Raw genomic sequence first — 23758 nt, forward strand, 5'->3', positions numbered from 1 at the left:
TAAGAACGAACACCAGAATAATTCTGGTTGTGTCAAACAGCCCAAATTGTTCTAAATGCGAGCTCCTATCTCTGCTTGGCCACTTTAATTTTAGGGTAAAAATAATTCCACATGGCCGCCCCTATATATCACACCTTCTCTTGCTCGAATCCTCGGTCCACGCTTTAAGGCCCAGGTATACTTCAAGCAAAATCGAAGAACGAACTGATGTGTAATTTCTAACAGAATCAGGCCAAAATGAAGTTCGTTCGGAGTTCATTTTAGGAGTTCGAAAAAGCTTGCCAAAGTGAACTTAATGGAAAAGTTTGTTCCGGCCGGTTACATAATAGGTAGGTGTGATCGGAGGCCCGCCTTCTTACACATGAAAATCTTTTCTGGTTCATTTGGCCTGTTCAGTCGGATGAGGTCAGACCTCCGTGAGTAAAAACATGAACACACTAGAGAGCTGCTTTATAGTAGAAAATGAAGTTGTACTTCTGATGAAACGAGACAGTGACACTGTTTTTCATGTTGAATACGGAAAAGCGCCTTGATTTAAAGCTATTTGTTGTAAAGTGATATATAAATAAATGTGACGTGCCTTTACTGCAGCGCCATGGAGCTTGTGCAAACATCCACATCGCTATCAGATGCTTTTCTTATGCTTAATTAAAATGCTTCCTGTTTTCTCAATTTTGTTGTGTGTTTATTTTATTGAGATGAAAAGCACGCAGCACATATTTACATTTTATCTTTATTACATCTAAACCCTCAGTAGTATGGGCAGCGTCAGATGTTCGATAACAGTATATCGCTGGTCATGTATTTCGAACTTCGTTTTACCCCTAAACAAAAAACGAAAAAGAACTTTGCTGCGACTACTGTATATCGGGCCTTTAGAAAACCAAAAAACCAAGGGTGCTTGTTTGCATCTCCTTGGCCCCCCCAGCTTTTGGACATGCCAAAGTACCAAGCCTCCTCAGTGCTGTTTGAGCTTTTTACCCTCTAGTCGTAGCAGCTTTCCTGTGGGGGAAAAATAGACTGCCAACAGTATTCGAGTTCATTGTGACAATGAAGCAACCATTAATAAAGGCTGTTCTAACTCCCCTACAATGGTGCCGCTTCTAAGACACCTCATTTGGATTTCAGCTTGCGATTAATTTGTTATAACAGCCAAATACGTCCCTGGGTTCAAAAACCAAATCAGTGACACCCTCTCTCTTTTCTTTTCAGAAATTTAGGCTGCTGGACCAACCTCAGTACCTCACTATTGAGAGCTGATCTTTTCATAAATCACATTCTAAAATCTATTCTTGACGCATCGCTCGACTTCACCCTTCAAGCCATTTTTCCTCTAGAACCCTCCAATCATACCTGACAGCATGGAGAGGTTAAGACATTCCATATCACGTACAATTAGCTGTTTCTCGGTTTTTCCCTGCTTTCTGTCACCTCATTCATTTCTTATTTATCAAAAATCTCCAAAAAGGTTCCATTAGAGGCTACTTAGGTGGAATACAATTCTTTCATAAAAATGTATGTCACAGCCTCCCCGAGATAAACAATGTGCAGACATTCAAAGGTATTCAAAAAAAACCAACCACCTACCCGCCCAGACGCCAGAAAAATCATTACTCTCGACATACTTAGTTGGTATCTCCACCCTTCGCTTAGGCCATCACTCAACAAATACTGCCTGCACTCTTGACGCAATGTTCATCCTAGCCCTCTTCGGTTTTCTCAGGTGTTCCAAACTCGCCATCGCTTCCAATTTCAAACCAAAAGTCCATCCTACAATTTCAGACCTATCCGTTTTAGACAAGTGAAACCATTTCTTATTTCATTAAACAAAGCAAAACAGTTCACACCAAAAAAGGCCATTTCATTTACATCTTCAATGTCCTGTCACCTATTCAGCCATTCCATTGTCTTGTATCTTACCTATACTTTAGAAACTCACAGGCTAAATGTAACATTTACATTTGAAGATAAGCATCACATTGATAATAATGGGAGCAGGTACCATGAACACATACAAAATCCTAGACAATGTTCAGCAAATTATTTTATTTGCATATTGTTGATTCAGCATTAAACATCCTGAGGACAAAAAAAAAAACATTCTGAGTTTTTTCCATTAGCACTCTCAAGTCTCTGATGTTACTGAGTTTGCTCCTTTCTCATTTCTTGGTTGACTAAGCAGCTCCTCTATTCGTTGAAGGTCATTATCAGTGTCCTGGTGCTTCGCAATCCTCATTTCTCCAATTAGATCATCTGTAAGCTTTAGACGAGCATTCCTGCAATGGAAATATCAGCTCAGTTATCTTTTCAAAAGGATATGCGTCTCTTCAAAAAATCTGTGCATTTAAAAATATTCTCTTTTCTTGGTTGAACTAACCATTCAGTGACTCTCAGCTCATATAACTCTTGTCTTTCTCGTCGCCTCTTGTCACGCATAGTCTCGCCCCCCAGCTTCTGCAGACCCATGATTAAAACTCCAGCCGGCAACCTGTAACATCACATGTTCTTACAAATTCAATTAAGCAATATCACATGAGAAAGAGTGCTGCTATATTGAATATCAGCACAGATATAGAAACAAGGGGCACAGGACATCATAGCCATGCTGATATTCAGAACAACAGCATTCTATTCTCAATGATACTGCTATCATTCAACAGTAAGTTATAATAGCATAATTAATATTTCAGACACAATATGGCCAGCTATATTCTTATTGTTAAATCAATGTTAATCAATTTGTTATTTTTATTGTTTAATCAAACAGTTTGTCCCTGCTACATAGAATGCCAATGCTTGATCCTGCTTTGACTTCTGGAAGTGTGATGAATTAGTTGATGAATTTATGTAGTTGTTGTGGAGTTAACATTTTTCAACTTGTCTATTAGCATGTTCCGTCATGATCATCTATAGAACTGTAGTTGGATGCCTACAGAACCAGAGAATATATGTTGCATGGAGATAAAACAGGTATTGTTGTTTAATTACTACTCTTTGTACATGTCTCTTATCTTTAAGAAAACATACACCGTTTAAAAAGTCAGTCACCTTACTGTATTGTGCATAATAAATGTGCGTTTATGAATTATGCAGACGGTGAGTGTTTTCGGGATAAAACTAATGACATAGCACTGGTCTCTGTGAAAATAGTCAGAGACAATGGTAACTTTAGCCACATTAGCCAGACAGCATGCTAATAAGCACATTCAGAAATGCAATTTGGAAACATTCACAAAATATGAAGTGAGATACTTGTACTGTTTATGAAGTTTGAGCACAAACAGTGGATATTGACCCATCTTTCAGAATCAACTTTTGTGCAAATCCAGCGTTGAACTGACCCTTGTTTGCAAAGCAGTCTGGCGTAAAATAATTTGATCAAGCATATAAAACTTTACCTAATTTCTTTGGCACATTTCCTTCATAAATAAAATTCATCCACTGTGTCCTCAGTGGCTCAGATGCTGGGAGTCTATGGAGACTCATGTTCATTAGTACATTCAAAAACAGAAGATTTGTAATGTTTATCTGGCACAGACATTATATCAATAGGTGCTATGATGAGGATATTAACATTGCTGACTATAGCCAGTCAATTGCATTATGTACACTAAAATTTTTCAACAAAGTGTTTGTGCTGCCTTTTAATTTTAAGTTTAGTCAACTTAAAATGTGAAGTTGAATTAAGCGACAACTTGGATATTTTAGTTATCTTAAGTAAAATCAGAGAAAGTTTTTTTGACCCTAATGTTTAGGTCGTGATAGCAGATCTGACAGTGAATCAGAACGCAATAACTCTTTCAGACTGTGAGAAAGAACCAAATTCCAACTCCACACTCCGGACCCTTAATCAGACGATTTGTCATTTAAGACTCCATTCAGTCTGAGCTAACTAACGGAACTGTATGGCCATGCACGCTTGTAAGAGATGATCCTAGCTAAAAGAACGTTGTCAGTGTTAGGCAGTTAACCCAAGACTAATGATCAAAAGGACGAGACATCGTGACTTGCACGAGGAACACCACAAAGATAACGCCAGAGGTTGTTCGACCCCCAAGATATAACACAGACCATCTTCTCAAAGACCTCGGTTTGACCTGAGCTCTTAACCCCCTGAGGTCGACGGTATCGCCGGCGATACCAGCTCGCTTTTTTTTTATCAGTGTAAAAGAAACTCATAAATACTCTGTTGAGTTTGATTTTCCATAGGAGTTTCATACATCAATCGATTCTGTTAAATGTGTATTATTTTTGTGTATACTCACAATAAGAACAAAGTGTTGTGCTTTTTGACAAATAAAGAAAAATAAACACGAAGCGAGTTCTGCCTTCTCTCTGCCAGTAAAGTCCATTCTGAAACGCGTCCGAAAATGAACTGTAGCTCAGCGAATACTCAGTCAAACAGACATACAGACACACAGGCATGAAGCTTGAATTCTCTCCTTTTAAATGAAGTAATTTATATAAAAAACAAATATTCTCATCTTGTGAAATCTGTATTAAAAGAGAGCGATTCCAGTCGACCTAATTACAGCTGATTCAGATGTAATGTGACTCCGCCCACGGAGAGCGCGCGCTATTCAAACGCAAATGGCTGAGGCAATCCACGGTGCAATCCTGTGAACACCCACATATCAGCTCGAGAAAACACACAAGTTTATTCAGATCATTACTTGTTTACACCGTCTTGCAGCGCTGTGAGGAATAATAATAATAATGAAAAATGTCCCTCAGAAGTGCGGGTATATCGAGGAGCGAGCTGAGGAATACTAGTAAGTTTTTTTCCTTCACGAATTTCTTCACGTGGGTTTCTGTTTATGAATGAATAAACGGCAGAGATGGGCGCTGTTTACCACAGCTGGCAAAGACAGTTTAAATTTAAATCGCGTGTGTGAATGAATGATGATGTTTTAGCAAACTGTATTGCTATACTGAGATGAGTAAAAATCGACTGAAATATGTTGAAATAAAATGAAGGCTATTTGTATAAGCAACGTATTAAGGCCCTTTCACACCGGATGCGTAACGAAAAAGTTCGCGTCAAAACCCATCACATGAGCCACGTAAACACGGTCTCTATCTCTATCTTTGACGATTAGCTTTCTATCCCAAGTGTAGTTTAGCCTGCTAGCCTACACAGCACAGGACTATACAACAACTAAAACTATCACACAACATACTCACAGTCGTGATAACCGAGTTGGTTGGCAATGCTACGCCACACAATCATTGTCCTTGTAGTATATGATTGGCTGAAGTCTTTTCTGTCGCCGCAAAAGGAAAAAAAAATCGACATCGAAACGGAAAAAAAAAAAGTCGTTTTTTTGCCGCAGCACGTTCGCGTTCGGTGTGAAAGCACTCATTACACAAACAGCTGATCAAAAAATAAAACCATCGCGCGTATTATTCGTGCGTAAAAAACGCGTCCAGTGTGAAAGGGCCTTTAAACTGCAAATTAACAATATGCCCTAATATTTCATGAAAACAACGTTACAGTCAGGCGAAATATGAAAGACAACATCTTGTTGACTAGATTTGGGTACAGTTTTTACTGTAGAATACTGCCACGTCAAATAAGCTTTTGTTTAGCAATTTCTAGTTTTTAATCTAAGTTTTTAATCTAATCTAAGTTTTTAATAAAATAGCAAAACATATTTACAAGATAAATGTAAGCAAAATCTTAAATGGTCAATATAAGTCTTCTTCTAAATATATCTTTTGTCCTTGCATTGTGGCTCAGTCAGTGTCACACCTGAATGAATGGCTAATTATGCAGAGTCATTATGCAGAGTGGGTGGGACATTGTATTCTAAGGTGTAAACCACTCCTCGTTCACGCCCCCTCGCATATTGGCTTTCCAAGCAAAACCTGTTTTACATCAATTTATATCAATGTATGGTTTTATGTGAACGATAAAGCAAGACTATTTTCACATAATTTTGAAGAAAAAACTCTAGGCGAGGACATCCATTAGTCAAAAGTCTTATTGACACATATTTACTATGTGTTTTGTGGCCTTATTTCAGAAATTTTAGTTTTTTCAATAACCATGCATAAACATTATTCTCTCAAAAATGAAAACATGTACATACACGTGGCTCACATATTATGGTAGCCCTGTTTGTGCTTTATAGAGTGAATTTACACCTTTGCCATTAATATGTTTATAAGTAACTGAAAAAAGCACAAATGTCAGGGCATGTCAGAACATCTCAAGGGCCCCAAAAACAGCCCAGACCCCAGAGGGTTAAACCACAGGATTGAAATCCAAAAAAAAAAAAAAAACATAAAATGCATCAAATCATTCCAAAACAATGCAAAACTTATACAGGGTTCTTGCAGGTTTCAGTAAGTCAAATTTAAGACTTTAAGACATTTTAAGACCATAAAGATTGAAATTTAAGACCTACTTGGATACATTGCCAAAAAAATATTCAAATTGAAAAAGCATTCATTTAATTTACAGATAAAGCAATCACATTAGTAACCTTCCACAACCAACAACATGTGTCAGAGAAAAGAACAGAATCAGAATCTTTTTTAACTAATCGTACACAACAAGTCAGAGTTAATAATTTCTATTCTGAGATGAAAACTACCAATATAGGGGCCCCGCAGGGTTGTGTTAGCTCACCCTTTTTCTGAAATCTGACCGTTCGATCAAAATCAAAACTAGCACGATTGGCGCATACAGCTCAAAAAATTATAGGGCGGGAGGAAAAACTAACCATACAAGAGCTGTATGAGGTATCCATTTTAAGGCAAGCGAAAAAAATTGTCTCTGATGACACACGTTTTACATATGTATTTTAATTTGTTACCATCGGGGAGACGATTCAGGGTCTTGATGTGCAAGTCCAATCGTTATAAAAACTCTTTTGTCCCAACTGCGGTTAAAATTTTAAATAGAGATTTTCTTTAAAATTGATGTAGGATGCTGCTAGTTTTGAAATAATCCATCGAAAAGTTGCTATTCTCTTATTATTGCATGTTATTGTATGTACTGTGTTGTGTGTGATCGAAGTTGTGTACTGGCCATGTCATGCTGTCCAAGACAAATTTCCCAGAAATGGGACAATAAAGTATAAAGTAATATACTGTAAAAAACACATAATTAGTTGATTTTAGTTGCTCATAGTTGATCATAACTAGAGATGAAATGGCATGAACATTTCATTTCATGATTATAGTGACAAAAATTATCACGGTTATCACAGAATCCTGTTCAAAAAGTACTAATACTATACAATGAAATCAATTCACCAAGTTTTATGTCGAAAACCAGCAAATAACAAATAAAATTAGCATCAATATGCACTTTTTGTTTACATAAACATTAAAATAATACAAAAAAGGTTTTTATAAAAAGATAAACCTCACATATTTCAGACTTTAAACCATTTTATATAAAAAGAATGAGTCAAAAAAGATAAATTACTGACATTTACAATGCACTTTAGCTTATCTTTTATTATTAATAGTAAAATTCGGTCCGATTTTCCCGTGGCGTCTGTCGTTGCTATAAAAATCCTGTAAATTTACATGAAAATTTAACAGCAAAATGCTGTTTTCATGTAATAACTGCAAGTTACCGTTTTTTGCAATGCATTATGGGAGAACTTGGTCGCTTCAAATTGCGTGTTGACCAGCAACAGTATGACACTGTTATTTAACAGTATAATATCATATTTTTCCATGCACATGTGAGTTTAGGAAGACATTTTAGTTTATCTGCATGAGGTCATTTTGCAGCTCTGCCTAGTATTATTTTACATGTAAACTACCTATTACTTTTAAATATTACATTTTAAACATCCAGTGATATTTTTGCGATTTTAATCGGATGAAGCGACTTTAGACTTTGACCACAGGAATGTGAGCCCATTGTAGGCCTACAGACTGTCATCACATCACATTCAAACGGGTAAGAAACTTTTATTCAACTTGCACATTTTCCTTAACTTTATCTGAGTAAAAAATTAGTGTGGAGTGTTTTTTTTCTTTTTTTTTTTCTTATGTGGTTAATTTTTTTACGTGAGATTCAAACCGTCCATTATCTGCTGCTGTTATTTGCAACTACTCTTTGATTTGATCTGTAAGTTACCAAGTGGTACGTCAACATATTAACATACAGTATCCAGTGAAGTGTAATTAGATGACAGGATAGCGTGTTTTAATCATGGAAAAGTAACCGAGTAAAACGATAGCATGCTTGTGAGCTTGTTAGCAAACACTCAAGACTGCATTTCGTTTGTATTTGCTACCGTCATGCACAGTTTATGCATATGCAACGGACACATGTCCCAATCTTTATCGAAGCAAAAGATAGGTGAGGTATGATCAAAATTCATAAATCTTGTGTGATTACTGTGAACGTGCATGTTCAAACCTCTGCAGAAATAGCAGCATAACAGATGGACGGACGGAATGTTGATAATTTTCTGATTTTTCTATTTTATTGAGATTATTTTTTTAGGTATCTCTTCTTTACATTATGTTTTCCTTGTCATTGTAGTTAAACTCCTGAAGGCTAACTTTGTAGAGAAGCAAGGACTCATTCTTTAAAGAACTGTGAGTTTGCCTATTGTTTGTTCTATTAACACCTGTATAGTTCACCTAAAAATGGTAGTTATCTCATCATTTACTTAACCTTGTGTTGTTTCTTTCTCTTGGAGGAAAAATTAAGATATTGTTGTGGAGAAATGATGTCTGTTTTCCCAAACAATGGAAGATGAATGGGGACCAAACCTTCAAACTCCAAAAGGGACATAAAGGTACAGTACCATTAAAGGGATAGTTCAACCAAAAATGAAAATTCCCCCATGATTTACTCACCCTGAAGCCATCCTAGGTGTATATGACATTCTTCTTTCAGACAATTACAATCGGAGTTATATTAAAAAATGTCCTGGCTCTTCCAAGCTTTATAATGGGAGTGAATGGGCACCATTTTTTTAAAGTCCATCGAAGTGCATCTGTCCATCATAAAAGTGTCCCAAATGGCTCTCGGTGGTTAATAAAGGCCTTCTGAAGTAAAGCGTTGCATTCTTGTAAGAAAAAATGTAATATTTAAAACTTTATCGACTAAAATAACTAGCTTCCGGCAGATGGATATACGCAAGTCGACTTATGCCAGTTCAAACAAACAGGGCTGAGCAACCGCGTTCGTCATTACTTCGTGCGTCATGTTCAAGTGTTACTCTTTCGCCGTAAATCGATGCGTACGGCCGCCTGGCGGAAACTAGTTATTTTAGTTGATAAAGTTATAAATATGGATATTTTTATTTTATCTTACACCAATGCATCGCTTCACTTCAGAAGGCCTTTATTAACCCCTCAAAGCAGTTTTGGGACACTTTTATGATGGATAGATGCACTTGTATGGACTTGCCATTCACTCCCATTATAAAGCTTGGAAGAGCCAGGACATTTTATATATATATATATATATATATATATATATATATATATATATATAACTCCAATTGTATTCGTCTGAAAGAAGAATGTCATATACTCCTAGGATGACTTCAAGGTGAGTAAATCATGGGCTAATTTTAATTTTGGGGTCACCTGTCGTTTCATGTAATATCAAAGATTTGAGACCAAAGCATCAAAAAACTAGACTCCAATTGCTAGATGTACGGTGAGAGAAATTTAATCACTTCAGAAAACTGGTTAAAACATGTGACCCGTATAAATTAGGCTAATTTTATCTTTCATTTACTATGACTATTGGTGTTCCCCATTATTGATCCCCGTTCTCTTCTTTGCCATTGTAGGGACAAACAGACATTTCATTTCCATTAAAATTTCGTCCTTTGCATCATCAGAGTTTAAATCTGCATAAGGGTGAGTAAATGAGAAAATAATAATTTTTACATAAACCATTCATATTCTGAATATGTTAGGCCTATTGCCTCTGTAGAATATAAGCAACAAGTAGCACATTAAGTTTTACATTTTGTATTTACAGATACAAATACTGTCAGTCATCTTAAATTGTTTTCTTTACCAATAGATGTCTGCCAAACCTGCTGACCTTGAGAAAATGCTTGCCTGTGTCTCCTTGTTTGATCCTTCTTGGTAAGTATGTCATATTAGACATGTTAGACATGCATTTTGTTTCTCTAAAACAAAGCTCACACTCCAGACTGACACATAACTTTTGTTTATCAGGATAAGATCCACATTTATGGGCCTCATGCTAGAATCTACTGACTATAAATGTACTCTGTATAATCTCTGCAGTTAATTCCAAGTCTTCAGTGAATTATCCAGTAGTTTTTGGTTAGAATTTTTTAGATAACCAAAATTATACACTGCAAATCATTTTAATTGAAAATTTTCTCCTCTTATTTTTCAGATACTTTATTGGAATAAATCCGGAAAAGAGAACCAAAGCTGCACAGAGAAAAGAGGTGTGTAAAATAACTGGGAAAACTGCAGAAAAAGACTTTAACCATCAGTCCAAAAGTATAAAATGCTGATATATATTTTATAAACTATTTGTTTTGATATAAAAAAATTGGCTAGTGTTCACTGAAGCCTGACTTAAGAGTATATTTGTATTTTATGAACAGGTTATGTATGTATGTATGTATGTATGTATGTAATTATGTATGCCTGTTTTAAGGCATATGGTAAAAGTCTATCTAATGTTGTATGAGAATAAATCTAAAAGTTTATCTAGTGTTGTGTTGTTCTTAAAGGTATTAGCTTTAATAAAAGCATGTTTTAAGGTCATCTTTTGTTTGAGCCATTTGTTTGCAAGCAATTTTCAGTGTGTTTTAGAATGCAAATTTTAATGTAAATGTTTTAATTACAATGTAAAGCTCACATTTTAGAGTACTTTAATACACTTTTAGTAATACACAGTTTGTGTATATGCAGCTGAACACCTGACAGTATTATACTGTGCAGCCTATATTTTCTACAGCACAGTACTCCATGATATTGGTTTATTTTGAGTCGGAGGGACTGTCAGATACTTCCAAAAGTGATTACCGGCTTCAAGTGGAAACAGCTCAAGGGCAGATTTCTTTAGCGATACAACAAAACTTATGAGACAATGCATTTTTTTTAGGGATGACATCATTACACACCATTTAATCTGTAAAATGCCAAATGAATGGAAACAGGCTGGAGACAGCAAATTTCTCAATCTGTTTTTTACGCATATTCACTTTGTCGACAACAAAAAGTGGATGGAAACTTGGTTTATGCGGCTCACTCAGGACGGGATCTATGCTATTAGGGCAGGTTGTCATCTGTCATGGGCGGGGCTTGCACCTACTGTGACATCCCAGAAGGGGAAAATCTTGAACAGCGTATTTTCAGACACTGCTTCTGATTTATTGGGATTATATATATATATAAAAAATAGTACTGGGATTTCTAACATTATAGGCTGGTTGTTTACACACACTGTGGACATACTTAAGTGCTCAAACACCATGTAAAAGTTAATTTTGCATAATAGGTGCATAATAACAAACTAGCATTCACTATACACCAAGAAAGGAGTTTGACCAAAGATAGTAGGTCTACTCTTACAAGGGTTATTATAGTTTTTTCTTTAGTTATTCCTATTTTATGTGTTTTCAAGCTACACTTTCATTACTTTTTTCTCTTCTGTTTTTGAGTTTCTTTTCATTTAGTTTTTATAAATGAATAATTTAATAATTTAGTTTTTCATTTTGATTTTAGTATTTAAGGGCTGTCAGTTATTGTGCAGCCCTTTTGTGTACAAGTTATTGTGATAACTGGTATTATTTAAACATTTAACAACATTAATGGTCTGCACACAGTCTAGTGTTATCTAGTGTTTTTTTTTTCATGTTTAATGCAGGTGGGTTGTAAAGCTTTTTAGGTTTTATAATACACCAAGTATCCAAAATAAAAATAAAAAATAAATAAAAAAAGAGAATGTCTGGCCATTCATTTTATTTTATTTTAGTTCAATTTGGAGTTGTGTTTTTAAATGTATGTTTTCATTTAGTTTTTTCATTTTCATTTCCAAGTCCAATAATAGTGAGCATGTTAGTGTCTTTAACTTCACACTATGTGGAGCATGCTGAACTATGTATGTGCCTTTTTCAATTTGCTGCCCATTTTGTTGCACCTGACTGAGGCATTAAAGTCTGTCTGCAGGCTCACTGTGCAGCAGGTGTGTGCTAAGCAGCTGTGTGAAACTCTTAAGAAAAACTTAAGAATATCTAGGCTAAAAGAAGCAAATACATTGTTAATATATTAATCACCTATCAATACAATTCATTTTTCGTTCCATGGTGAAAAAGTTGTATCTGTCTGCGAGGGAGGAAATGCATGGTTATAGGCTATGGGAGTAAGATAACAAGTTTGAGGGAGTTTAAAGACCTTCCTAAGCTGATACCACATCTTTAAAGAATTTACAACGATAGGGTTACATTTCTTAAATTTTCTAATAGGTTTATTTTCTGCAAAGAGTAAAGCGGGGAGGGAGGAATCCTGAATATCCCGCTCAATAACGAGCTATGCAGGAACGGTGGTAGTCAATACCTTGAGATATGCACTACGCCAATACATTAAGGCCCTTAAGTTGGCTGCCCAATAGTAGTGTTGAAAACAGGGAAGGCCTAGGCCTCCTACATCTCTCGTTTTACAGATATGAGCTTTAGATATACGATGATGGGCTTTATACCCCCAAATAAATGGCATGATCACCGAATCAAGTGTCTTAAAGAATGACTGGGTTAGAAATATTGGGACATTTTGAAACAAATAGAGAAACCAGGGTAAGGTAACCATTTTGATTGTGTTGACACGACCAGTCATTGTTAAAGGGAGTACTTGCCAAGTCTCTACATCACTCTTCAGTTTGTCTATCATAACTTTGTGATTTGTTTCATATAAACTTTTGAAATGTCTAGGGACAGTGATACCAAGATATTTTAATTCACTTACAGTTGAATTAAAAAGGGGAGGTTATTAACAAAAACTGGATCCATCGTATCATATAATGGCATAAACTCAATTTTCTGCCAGTTAACAGTATATCCAGAAAGGGTACCAAACTCTCTGATTAGGTCGAACAAGAAAGGCAGAGATCTCTCTGGCTCTGAAAGAAAAAGAAGAACATCATCCGCATATAACGAGATCTGGTGTTTTACACCCCCCATCGTAACAGGAGAAATATGCGGATGATTTCTTATACTTATCGCTAAAGGTTCCATCGCGATAGCAAAAAGTAAAGGGCTCAGTGGGCAGCCCTGACGGATACCACAATGAAGGCGGAAAGAAGGTGATCTGTTATTGTTTGTGAGAACAGAGGCCGAGGGGCAAAGGTACAACATCTCAACCCACGAAGAAAAATTTTGTCCCAGTCCAAATTCTTCGATGGTGCTTAATATGTAGGACCATTCCACACTGTCAAATGCTTTATAAGCATCCAAGGCAAGAATTGCTATTTTATCATGTTTTCCTTTACTGCCGAGCTTGTGTCTTCGGACAGGATGGCCGCCGCAGAGCCTGTTCACGTCACGTCTGCCGAGCCTGTGCTTTGGAGAGGATGACCGACGCCGAACCTGTGGCTTCTGTTCCTGAGCCGGTGGTGCCTGTTCCTGAGCCGGTGGTGCCGTATTTATTTCTGTTGGTTTATTGGTCAAGGCCCCGGATTTTAACTTGATGGTTTTTATGGCTCTACTAGCTTGTATGCCCCTAAGTTGACGAGCTAACAAGCGGTTGGGTTTGTCACCTTGTTCAAATTGTCTCTGCTTTATCTTTGATAAAAGGGTACTAATTTGGGCAGATAAGAGTGCATTATTTTCATATTTTAGCTTCATAATACTCACCAAGATGGCCGCCGCCGAGCCTGTTCACGTCACGCCTGCCGAGCTTGTGTCTTCGGACAGGATGGCCGCCGCAGAGCCTGTTCACGTCACGTCTGCCGAGCCTGTGCTTTGGAGAGGATGACCGATGCCGAACCTGTGGCTTCTGTTCCTGAGCCGGTGGTGTCTGTTCCTGAGCCGGTGGTGCCTGTTCCTGAGCCGGTGGTGCCTGTTCCTGAGCCGGTGGTGCCGTATTTATTTCTGTTGGTTTATTGGTCAAGGCCCCGGATTTTAACTTGATGGTTTTTATGGCTCTACTAGCTTGTATGCCCCTAAGTTGACGAGCTAACAAGCGGTTGGGTTTGTCACCTTGTTCAAATTGTCTCTGCTTTATCTTTGATAAAAGTGTACTAATTTGGGCAGATAAGAGTGCATTATATTCATATTTTAGCTTCATAATACTCGCCAAAGTTAAATTGGACAATGTGAGTTTGAACTGATCATAGGTGTGATTGGCAAAGGACAAAAAAAGCAGGAAAATATACAGGAAAATATATTTTCCCGTTTATATTTTATATATAAAATATGTCACATGCCTGTCCTGTCTTGTGCTGCACATGGGTGTTTTGTTATTTTGGGCCATGTGCTCGTGTTATTGTCTGATCCCTCCCCCTTGTTATCTGATTATTGTTTGAGTTCATCCACCTGTTCCCTCCTGATTAGTTTCCCTTTATTAGTTCCCTCTTGTTTGCAGTCTGTGTCGGTACGTTGTCTTTTGTTTCCTGTTCCCCGAGATTTTCCAGAGTGTTCACAGTCTGTTATTGTTTTTGTATTTACTTAGTTCTGTTTTCCCCCTCGTGGGTTTTGTTTTGTGTTTTTATTAATAAATACTTATTTCTCCAGCTTTTGAGTCCTCACACCTTTTGTTTGTAGTCTGCCGTGACAGAACGTACCGACCATTATGAGGACTCAGCGGAGAAGAGAGGCGCAACCAGTCTCCTGTCCGCAATGGGAGCGGATTCTCCGGTTTCAGGAGTTGGTCTCCCTCCGTCAACGGGGGATGGAGGTGAGGGAGTTCGGTCAGAGGTTCCGTCGCGCTGCTGAAGGGCTGAACCTGGGCGAGGAGGCTTGCAGGGATCTGTTTAATTATGCGCTGGATGAACCAATGGACTGGCTGATCTGTAGAGATTTTGATCATGTCAGTTTTGAGGCGATGGTGGAGGGTTTCATTCGCCATCGGGAGAGGATCGCCAGGGGAGTGGTCTATGTTCCGGTGGACCCAGTTCCGGTGGTCCCAGTTCCGGTGGTTCCGAAACGGAGGAGGAGAAGGAAGAACCCCTCCGTGGCTATTCCGGTGGACCCAGTTCCGGTGGTCCCAGTTCCGGTGGTCCCAATTCCGGTGGTCCCGAGTCCGGTGGATGCAGTTCCGGTGGTCCCGAGTCCGGTGGATGCAGTTCCGGTGGATGCAGTTCCGGTGGTCCCGAGTCCGGTGGTCCCAGTTCTGGTGGTCCGGAGACGGAGGAGGAAGAGAAAGGCCTCCTCAATGACCTGTCCGGCGGCTCTTAACCCGGAGGCCATCCCGGAGGTGACTGCCATCCCTGACGCGTCGCCCTGGTACCTTGCCCTGCCGGTCTCGCCCGAGCTGCTCGCTCTACCAGCCCCGCCCAAGCTGCTCGCCCTACCGGCCCCGCCCGAGCTGCTCGCCCTGCCAGCCCCGCCCAAGCTGCTCGCCCTACCGGCCCCGCCCAAGCTGCTCACCCTGCCGGTGCCACCCCAGTGACCTAGCACGTCTGCCGATCCAGAGCCTGTGTCTTCAGAAAAGAGGGCCGCCGCCAGGCCTGTTCACGTCACGCCTGCCGAGCCTGTGTCTTCCGGCAAGATGGCCGCCGCCGAGCATGTTCACGTCACGCCTGCCGAGCTTGTGTCTTCGGACAGGATGGCCGCCGCAGAGCCTGTTCACGTCACGTCTGCCGAGCCTGTGCTTTTGGAGAGGATGACCAACGCCGAACCTGTGGCTTCTGTTCCTGAGCCGGTGGTGCCTGTTCCTGAGCCGGTGGTGTCTGTTCCTGTTCCTGAGCCGGTGGTGTCTGGTCCAGTTCCTGAGCCGGTGGTGTCTGTTCCTGAGCCGGTGGTGTCTGTTCCTGTTCCTGAGCCGGTGGTGTCTGTTCCTGTTCCTGAGCCGGTGGTGTCTGTTCCTGTTCCTGAGCCGGTGGTGTCTGTTCCAGTTCCTGAGCCGGTGGTGTCTGTTCCTGTTCCTGAGCCGGTGGTGCCTGTCCCTTGGCCGCCTGAATGGTCATCTCCGCCGTGGCCGCCCGAGGGGTTGTCTCCGCCCTGGCCGCCCGATGGACTGTCTGCTCCGCCCTGGCCGCCCGAGGGAAGGTCTCCGCCCTGGCCGCCCGAGGGAGAGTCTCCGCCCTGGCCACCCGAAGGGTCGTCTCAGCCCTGGCCACCCGAAGGGTCGTCTCAGCCCTGGCCACCCGAGGGAAGGTCTCCACCCTGGCCGCCAGATGAACTGTCGTCTCCACTCTGGCCGTCTGCACAGCCTGCTCCGTCCTGGCCTCTTGAACCCTGTGGGCCACTCTGGTGTCCCAAACATTTTGTTTCTCCCGTCCCGCCCTGGTCTGTCCCTTCCGTCCCGTCCGGGTCTTATGGAGCCTCTGGTAGCCGCTCCATAGGGAGGGGGTAATGTCACATGCCTGTCCTGTCTTGTGCTGCACATGGGTGTTTTGTTATTTTGGGCCATGTGCTCGTGTTATTGTCTGATCCCTCCCCCTTGTTATCTGATTATTGTTTGAGTTCATCCACCTGTTCCCTCCTGATTAGTTTCCCTTTATTAGTTCCCTCTTGTTTGCAGTCTGTGTCGGTACGTTGTCTTTTGTTTCGTGTTCCCCGAGATTTTCACAGTCTGTTATTGTTTTTGTATTTACTTAGTTCTGTTTTCCCCCTCGTGGGTTTTGTTTTGTGTTTTTATTAATAAATACTTATTTTTCCAGCTTTTGAGTCCTCACACCTTTTGTTTGTAGTCTGCCGTGACAAAATATATAAAATATTTTATATATAAAAAAGCAGGAAAATATATTTTTAAAATATATTTTTATTTTATAATTAATTGATACCTGATTCCCTTACAAGAATTTTTGGCTAAAAAGTCACTGAATCGTTTCAGATCGTATCGTTCTAAATGAACCAATATCGTCCTTGAATTGTATCAACAACCACGAATCGCGATACGAATCGAATCGTTGTTAAAACGAATCGTTACACCCCTACTGCAAAGCCAACTCTGTGTTACAAATATGTTAGACCTATCACTTCTGCAACTTAAGATTGCTTTATTAATAATCTTCCTTTCATCATCTCAGCATCCCAGATAGCTTAGAAGAACTCAATATTGTGACAAACTTTTAACTCTCTCTTTTCCAGCACTTTAAACAAAGCTGCTCCTTTGCGCTTGAAGATTAAAAGAAAAAAGTCCAATGCCATGGTACAGCGAGAACACTCAAGCCCTTAAGAGAACAGCCAGAAAAATGGAGCGCAACTGGAAGAAAACAAAACTAGAGGTATTTCGCATTTCATGAAAAGAGAGCACGATTGCATACAGGGAGGCCTTAAAAGCTGCTAGATCTGTTTATTTTTCAACCCTATTAGAAGAAAATAAACAAAACCCTAGGTATTTATTTGAAACAGTGGCTAAACTAACGAAAAATAAAGCTTCAAACCCAGACGTTTCCAAGCAGCACAGCAATAATGACTTTATGAACTTCACTTATAAGATTGATAATATCAGGGAGAAAATTATAACTATGCAACCGTCTACTACAATATCGCATCAGGCAGTGCATTGTAGTCTCCCTAAGGAAAAATTTGATTAATTCATTGCTATAGGAGAGGAAGAATTTTCTAAACTCGTTAAATCATCTAAATCGACAACATGTATGTTAGACCATATACCGACTAAGCTACTTAAAGAGATGTTTCCTTCCGAAACTACTTCATAAAAAAAAAACGAAACTTGATCCTACAGAATTAGTCAATTACAGGCTGATCTCAAATCTACCTTTTCTGTCAAAGATACTAGAAAAGGCAGTCTCTTTACAACTATGTTCCTTTTTAGAAAGAAATTATATCTGCGAGGATTTTCAATCAGGATTTAGACCGTACCATAGTACTGAGACTGCTCTCATTAACCCCCTGAGGTCGACGGTATCGCCGGCGATACCAGCTCGCTTTTTTTTATCAGTGTAAAAGAAACTCATAAATACTCTGTTGACTTTGATTTTCCATAGGAGTTTCATACATCAATCGATTCTGTTAAATGTGTATTATTTTTGTGTATACTCACAATAAAAACAAAGTGTTGTGCTTTTCGCCAAATAAAGAAAAATAAACACGAAGCGAGTTCTGCCTTCTCTCTGTCCGTGTAGTCCATTCTGAAACGCGTCCGAAAATGAATCATAACTCAGCGAATACTTCTCACACAGGCACGTGAGATATGTCTTTATGAAGCTTGAAATCTCTTCTTTTAAATTAAGTAATTTATATAAAAAACAAATGTTTTCAACTCATGTAATCCGTTTGAAAGCAAGGAGAGGTACCGTTTTTCCTTCTCCCTTCATTATCTCTAAATGAGCTGCAGCCGCCCCGTCCCCGGCGCGATTCACATGTAAATAGCTAGGTGATCTAGTATGCATCGCATACGCCCCCGATCAATGCCATAAAAACAGTTTCTTCATCAGACTTACTGATAGTTCATCGCGTTTTGAGTATGACACGCTTCTCCGGTAATAAAGACGCCCTTCAGATGATTCTGGACAGCGAGGAAGAATGCACCTTTTCCTCAGAGGAAGATTGTAACTCAGACGACGAACGGCAGCATTTTGAAGAGCGAATTCCGCCGAGAACCAAATTTCGGAGTAAGTTTTACTTAAAAGTCTTTTGTCTTTTATTTTTCGTGTTCGCATTTATGAGGAAAAAACAATATTACGTGACAGTTCTCCATTATGGACGTGAGCGCTCTAAAAAAAGCACTAAAAGACTTTCAAACTTTCACAGAGACCTCAAAACAGAAAGTACAAATCCTTTCTTTAAAACGAATTTCATTTTGTATCAATTGTATCTTAATTTTAATAATTTTTTCATTAACAAATTTCCTGGATTTAAAGTAAATATAGGCTAGCAATCACAACATAAGGTGCTTGAACTGGAGATCATCATGAACCAGACCGTAGCCTACTCGCCTCACATGTCTAAAAAATGTGAAATATATTTACAGAAAGCTGGTTCTAAACAAAACCATCCAAAACACTAGCCTACTGCGAAGATCGCGAGTCAATAGCCTATCGTCAACTTCATCTTTGCCAGAAGTTAAATTTAAATCGCGTGTGTGAATGAATGATGATGTTTTAGCAAACTGTATTGCTATACTGAGATGAGTAAAAATCGACTGAAATATGAATACATAGATAAAATGTAGGCCTATAATCATTTTTTTTTACAAAGAAAGAGTACACTTTAAATATTGTTGAAATTGTAATTATTGTTGTAATTGTAACCTTTTTATTAAAATAGCAAAACATATTTACAAGATAGATGTATCAAAATCTTAAATGGTCAATATAAGTCTTCTTCTAAATATATCTTTTGTCCTTGCATTGTGGCTCAGTCAGTTTCACACCTGAATGAATGGCTAATTATACAGAGTGGGTGGGACATTGTATTCTAAGGTGTAAACCACTCCTCGTTCACGCCCATCTCGCATATTGGCTTTCCAAGCAAAACCTGTTAAAGTCACAAATTATTTGCTCTTATCATCCGATCGTGGTTGTATCTCTCTATTAGTGTTACTCGATTTTAGTGCAGCATTTGACACCATCGACCACAACATTCTGTTAAATAGACTCGAAAATTATGTTGGCATTAGTGGAATTGCATTAGCATGGTTTAAAGGGGGGGTGAAATGCTCATTTTCACTCAATCTCCTGTTAATCTTGAGTACCTTTAGAGTAGTATTGCATCCTTCATATCTCCAAAAAGTCTTTTGTTTTATTATATTTTTAATTGAAAGATTGGCTGTACCGAGTCTTTCCGGAAAAAAAACGAGCGGCTGGGGGCGGGCCGTGTGGGCGAAGCTTAGCTGTGCTAACGCGCCGAGCTAACAACACACAGAGACATTTGTTCAACAGTTTTACTCACCATTCCAACGCACGACCGCGAACCTTTATCATTGTGACTGCTCGATCCTTAAGCATTAGACGATCTGCAAATCCGTCGATCTTTGTTTATAAAACAATCATCGTCGAAATGCAGGGAACAACAGTCTTACACAACTCCGTTTATGCTCAGGAAAACAAACTCCATCCACGGGTTCCTTAACGCTGGGTTCTTTGGGAATCTGTGCAGGGTTGTCTTGCCCTGGCAACCAAAAACACACTTCTTTGGTGACATTGACTTCCCAAAAGCCGGGCAGGGCGCTTTGATGGCGAACTGCTTTCACTCTCTTGCTCTGTTCTACGAGTGCGCGCGCGCCCGCGATCTTACCGGAGAAGTGCCCTTAGGACCCATATAAGGAAATTCCGCTCTATCTTACGTAAGACAGAGCCATACTCGAAAAAAACTTTCCGAAACTTGTGACAAACCGGAAGGAGTATTGTTGGAACAAAAATACTCCTTCAAACGTACAACTTAGTTTTTGAAACTTTGTCCATGTTTAGCATGGGAATCCAACTCTTTACCAGTGTAAAAAACTCAGTATGCATGAAATAGCATTTCACCCCCCCTTTAAATCATACTTATCTGACCGTTATCAAGTCATCTTCATTTATATAGCGCTTTTAACAATGAAGATTGTTCCAAAGCGGCTTTACAGAGATACAAGGATAGTTTAAAGTAACAGAGACTGTTTTGGCTTTATAGCAGTTCTTGAATATAAGTTATTTTCCAGCTAAAGTTAATTTGATTGATTCACTTCCATCGCAACGATCATTAGTTATTAACTTAGGGGCCGCTAACACGACACCGTTTTAACAGGAAACTCTACACAGACTTTAAACGCGAAACCTGTGAGAACGCTGATGGCGTGCACATGCGTATTATGAGTTCAGTCTATTGGTAGGGAATTACAAACCTGCGCACATAAACACGCGTTTGAATCTATGTGCGCAGGTTTGTAATTCCCTACAAACCAAGCCTTAAAAACTACTTGTCTGGCCTTAACATTTTTGATACAGAATTGTATCACTTTGGGGTAGATACGCGAACCAAATTTGCCCGACAACGCTTTATCTGTAGAGTGGTAAAGGGATCCTCCATAAGGAGAAACTAGTTTAGCACCCTGCTATGAAATCGGGTCCAGGTGCAGGTCCTTCATCAGATCTGGATACAGCCCGGATCCGGCAGGCTGCGGGAAAACCTCGGGATAAAGCTTTGGCTTTAAGATATCTATCTTCTTTTTTACTAATAACTAATCTTTCTTTCTTTCTTTCTTTCTTTCTTTCTTTCTTTCTTTCTTTCTTTCTTTCTTTCTTTCTTTCTCTCTCTCTCTCTCTCTTTCTTTCTTTCTAACTAATCTATATATCTTTCTAACCAATCATTCATTAAGTTGTTTCATTAAACTTTTTCTATCTCTCTATCTATCTATCTTCAAACTTCTATCTATCTATCTATCTATCTATCTATCTATCTATCTATCTATCTATCTATCTATCTATCTATCTATCTATCTATCTATCTATCTATCTATCTATCTATCTATCTCTTTCTACCTGATCTATCTTTCTTTCACACTATTTTTTTATTTCTAACTAATCTTTCTTTCTTTTTAACTAATCTTTATTTCTTTCTTTCTTACTAATCAATCTTTCTTTCTTTCTTACTAATCAATCTTTCTTTCTAACTAATCTCTTTCTTTCTTACTATTCTTTTTTTTCCTAACATTTCTTTAATTTTTTCCTAACATTTTTTTTCTTTTTTCTTAACATTTTTCTTTCTTTCTTTCTCTCTATTCTTTCTTTTTTACTTTTCTTCCTTTCTAACTATTCTTTCTTTCTTTCTAACTATTCTATCTTTCTTTCTTACTATTCTTTCTTTTTTCCTAACATTTTTCTCTTTCTTTCTTTCTCTATTCTTTTTTACTTTTCTTCCTTTCTAACTATTCTTTCTTTTTTACCTGTCTTTCTCTTTCTTTTCTTTCTTTTGAACTTTTCTTTTTTCTTTCTTTCTTTCTTACTAATCTTTCTTTCTTTTTAAAACTGATCTTTCTTTCTTTTAAACTAATCTATCTTTTTTTCTTACTAATTTATCTTTCCTTCTATCTAATCTCTTTCTTTTCTTCTAACTAATCTATCTTTCTAACTAATCTATCTTTCTTTCTTACTAATCTATCTTTCTTTCCTTCTATCTAATCTTTCTTTTCTTCTAACTAATATATCTTTCTTTCTAACTAATCTATCTTTAACTAATCCATCTTTCTTTTTATTTTTTCTAACTAATCTAACTTTCTTACTAATCTTTCTATCTTTCTTTCCTTCTAATCTCTTTCTTTTCTTCTAACTAATCTATCTTTTTCTAACTAATCTATCTTTCTTTCTTACTAATCTATCTTTCTTTCTTACTAATCTATCTTTCTTTCCTTCTATCTAATCTCTTTCTTTTCTTCTAACTAATTTATCTTTCTTTCTAACTAATCTATCTATCTTTCTTTAACAAATCCATCTTTCTTTTTATTTTTCTAACTAATCTATCTATCTTTCTTACTATTCTTTCTTTTTTCCTAACATTTCTTTTTCTTTTTTACTTTTCTTTCTCTTTCTTTTTTATTTTTCTTTCTTTTTTCAAACTGATCTTTGTCTTTCTAATCTTTCTTTCTAACTAATCTATCTATCTTTCTTTAACTAATCCTTCTTTCTTTTTATTTTTCTAACTAATCTATCTATCTTTCTTACTATTCTTTCTTTTTTCCTAACATTTCTTTTTCTTTTTTACTTTTCTTTCTCTTTCTTTTTTCTTTTTCTTTCTTTTTTCAAACTGATCTTTGTCTTTCTAATCTTTCTTTCTAACTAATCTATCTTTCTTTCTAAATAATCCATCTTTCTTTTGTTCTTTCTCTTTCTTTCTAACTATTCTTTCTTTTTTACTTTTCTTCCTTTCTAACTATTCTTTCTTTTACTTTTCTTTCTTTTTTAACTTCTCTTTCTTTCTTTCTTTCTTTCTTTCTTTCTTTTACTTTTCTTTCTTTCTAACTATTCTCTTTTTTACTTTCCTTTTTAATTTCTTTCTTTCTAACTAATCTTTCTTTTTCAAACTAATCTTTCTTTCTAACTAACTAATCTTTCTTTCAAACTAATCTTTCATTCTTTCTAACTAATCTTTCGTTCATTGTTTCTTTCTAACTAATCTTTCTTTCATTCTTTTTTCAAACTAATCTTTCTTTCTTTCTAACTAACTAATCTTTCTTTTTTCAAACTAATCTTTCTTTCTTCAAACTAATCTTTCTTTCTTTCTAACTAATCTTTATTTCTTCTTTCTAACTAATCTTTCTTTCTTTCTTTCTCTTTCTAACCAATCTATCTTTCTCTTTTTCTTTCTAACTATTCTCTTTTACTTTTCTTTCTTTCTAACTAATCTTTCTTTCTCTTTCTTTTTTCAAACTAATCTTTCTTTCTTTCTAACTAATCTTTCTTTCTTTCTAACTAATCTTTCTTTTTTCAAACTAATCTTTCTTTCTTTCTAACTAACTAATCCTTCTTTCAAACTAATCTTTCATTCTTTCTAACTAATCTTTGGTTCATTGTTTCTTTCTTTCTTTCTAACTAATCTTTCTTTCTAACTAACTAATCTTTCTTTCTAACTAACTAATCTGTCTTTCTTTTTTCAAACTAATCTTCCTTTCTTCAAACTAATCTTTCTTTCTTTCTTTCTTTCTTTCTTTCTAACTAACTAATCTTTATTTATTT

The 23758-nt window shown here is 37.7% G+C and overlaps 1 protein-coding gene across 1 annotated transcript in view; it reads right to left on the bottom strand.

The window, feature by feature from the left end:
• Positions 1-2026: 2026 nt before the first annotated feature.
• Positions 2027-23758, bottom strand: part of LOC308692815 (complex I assembly factor TIMMDC1, mitochondrial-like) — a 41114-nt gene continuing 19382 nt past the window's right edge. Inside the window, exons 5-6 of the mRNA XM_081369220.1 lie at positions 2378-2488; positions 2027-2276 (exon numbers count right to left, since the gene is read on the bottom strand). Of these exons, the coding sequence (XP_081225346.1) occupies positions 2126-2276; positions 2378-2488 (262 nt within the window). The 3' untranslated portion in view covers positions 2027-2125. The remainder of the gene's footprint in view (positions 2277-2377; positions 2489-23758) is intronic.

Source organism: Scardinius erythrophthalmus (assembly GCF_964197995.2).
Source record: "Scardinius erythrophthalmus genome assembly, chromosome: 6".
In the NCBI taxonomy this organism is placed as follows: Eukaryota; Metazoa; Chordata; class Actinopteri; order Cypriniformes; family Leuciscidae; genus Scardinius; species Scardinius erythrophthalmus.